This window comes from Buceros rhinoceros, unplaced genomic scaffold (genome assembly GCF_000710305.1).
Source record: "Buceros rhinoceros silvestris isolate BGI_N320 unplaced genomic scaffold, ASM71030v1 C12424684, whole genome shotgun sequence".
Lineage (NCBI taxonomy): Eukaryota > Metazoa > Chordata > Aves > Bucerotiformes > Bucerotidae > Buceros > Buceros rhinoceros.
Window position 1 is genome coordinate 1 of NW_010447632.1, and position 634 is coordinate 634.

General features: G+C 56.8%; 1 protein-coding gene across 1 annotated transcript; it reads right to left on the reverse strand.

Moving 5' to 3' along the window:
• Positions 1 to 6: 6 nt before the first annotated feature.
• On the reverse strand, positions 7 to 634 carry LOC104500672 (toll-like receptor 2 type-2; the record flags this gene model as incomplete). The annotated part of the gene is made up of 1 exon (XM_010144357.1): positions 7 to 634. A coding segment is annotated over exon 1 (628 nt), but the record flags the coding sequence as incomplete, so codon positions are not given.

Consider the following 634-nt stretch of genomic DNA (forward strand, 5'->3'; position numbering starts at 1 on the left):
ATTTGCACCACTCACTCCGCACAAAGTGCTCAGACAGCACAAAGAGCGTTTTGTGGCTCTTCTCTATGGAGTCAATGATGTTGTCCACAATCCACTTCCCGGGCAAGAAGTCCCGCTTATGGAGGCAGAGCCGAAAGGGGGGGCAGGCCTGCTCCAGCTCCCGCACCATCACGTTTTCCACCCAGTCGGAGTCATTCTCACTGTAGGAGACAAAAGCGTCATAGCAGATGTCCTTTGCGGGGGCTCGCTTGGGCTTCCGCTTGGCTTGGAGCCACGCCCAGGTCATTCTCAGGTACCAGACCGCGTGGTACTTGTAGCCAACGGCCACGAGGACAAGGATGACCAGGAACACCAGGACGCAGATCAACGACACCATGAGGGACCTGTGGCACTCCATCACGGAGAGGTGCACGGCGCCAACCTGCGCCCCTCTCACTGCCAGCGGAGAGTCGCAGATGTACTCGTCCGGCCACCCCACCAGCACCTGGGCTATCCCAGCCTGGTGGTGGATGAACGAGAGGAATTCACACGAGCAGATGAAGCGGTTGTCGCTGGCATCCAGCAGCTCCATTTTCTTGAAGGACTCAAACTCTTCCCTGGAGAAACTATTGAGCTTGTTTCTTCTGACTGACAT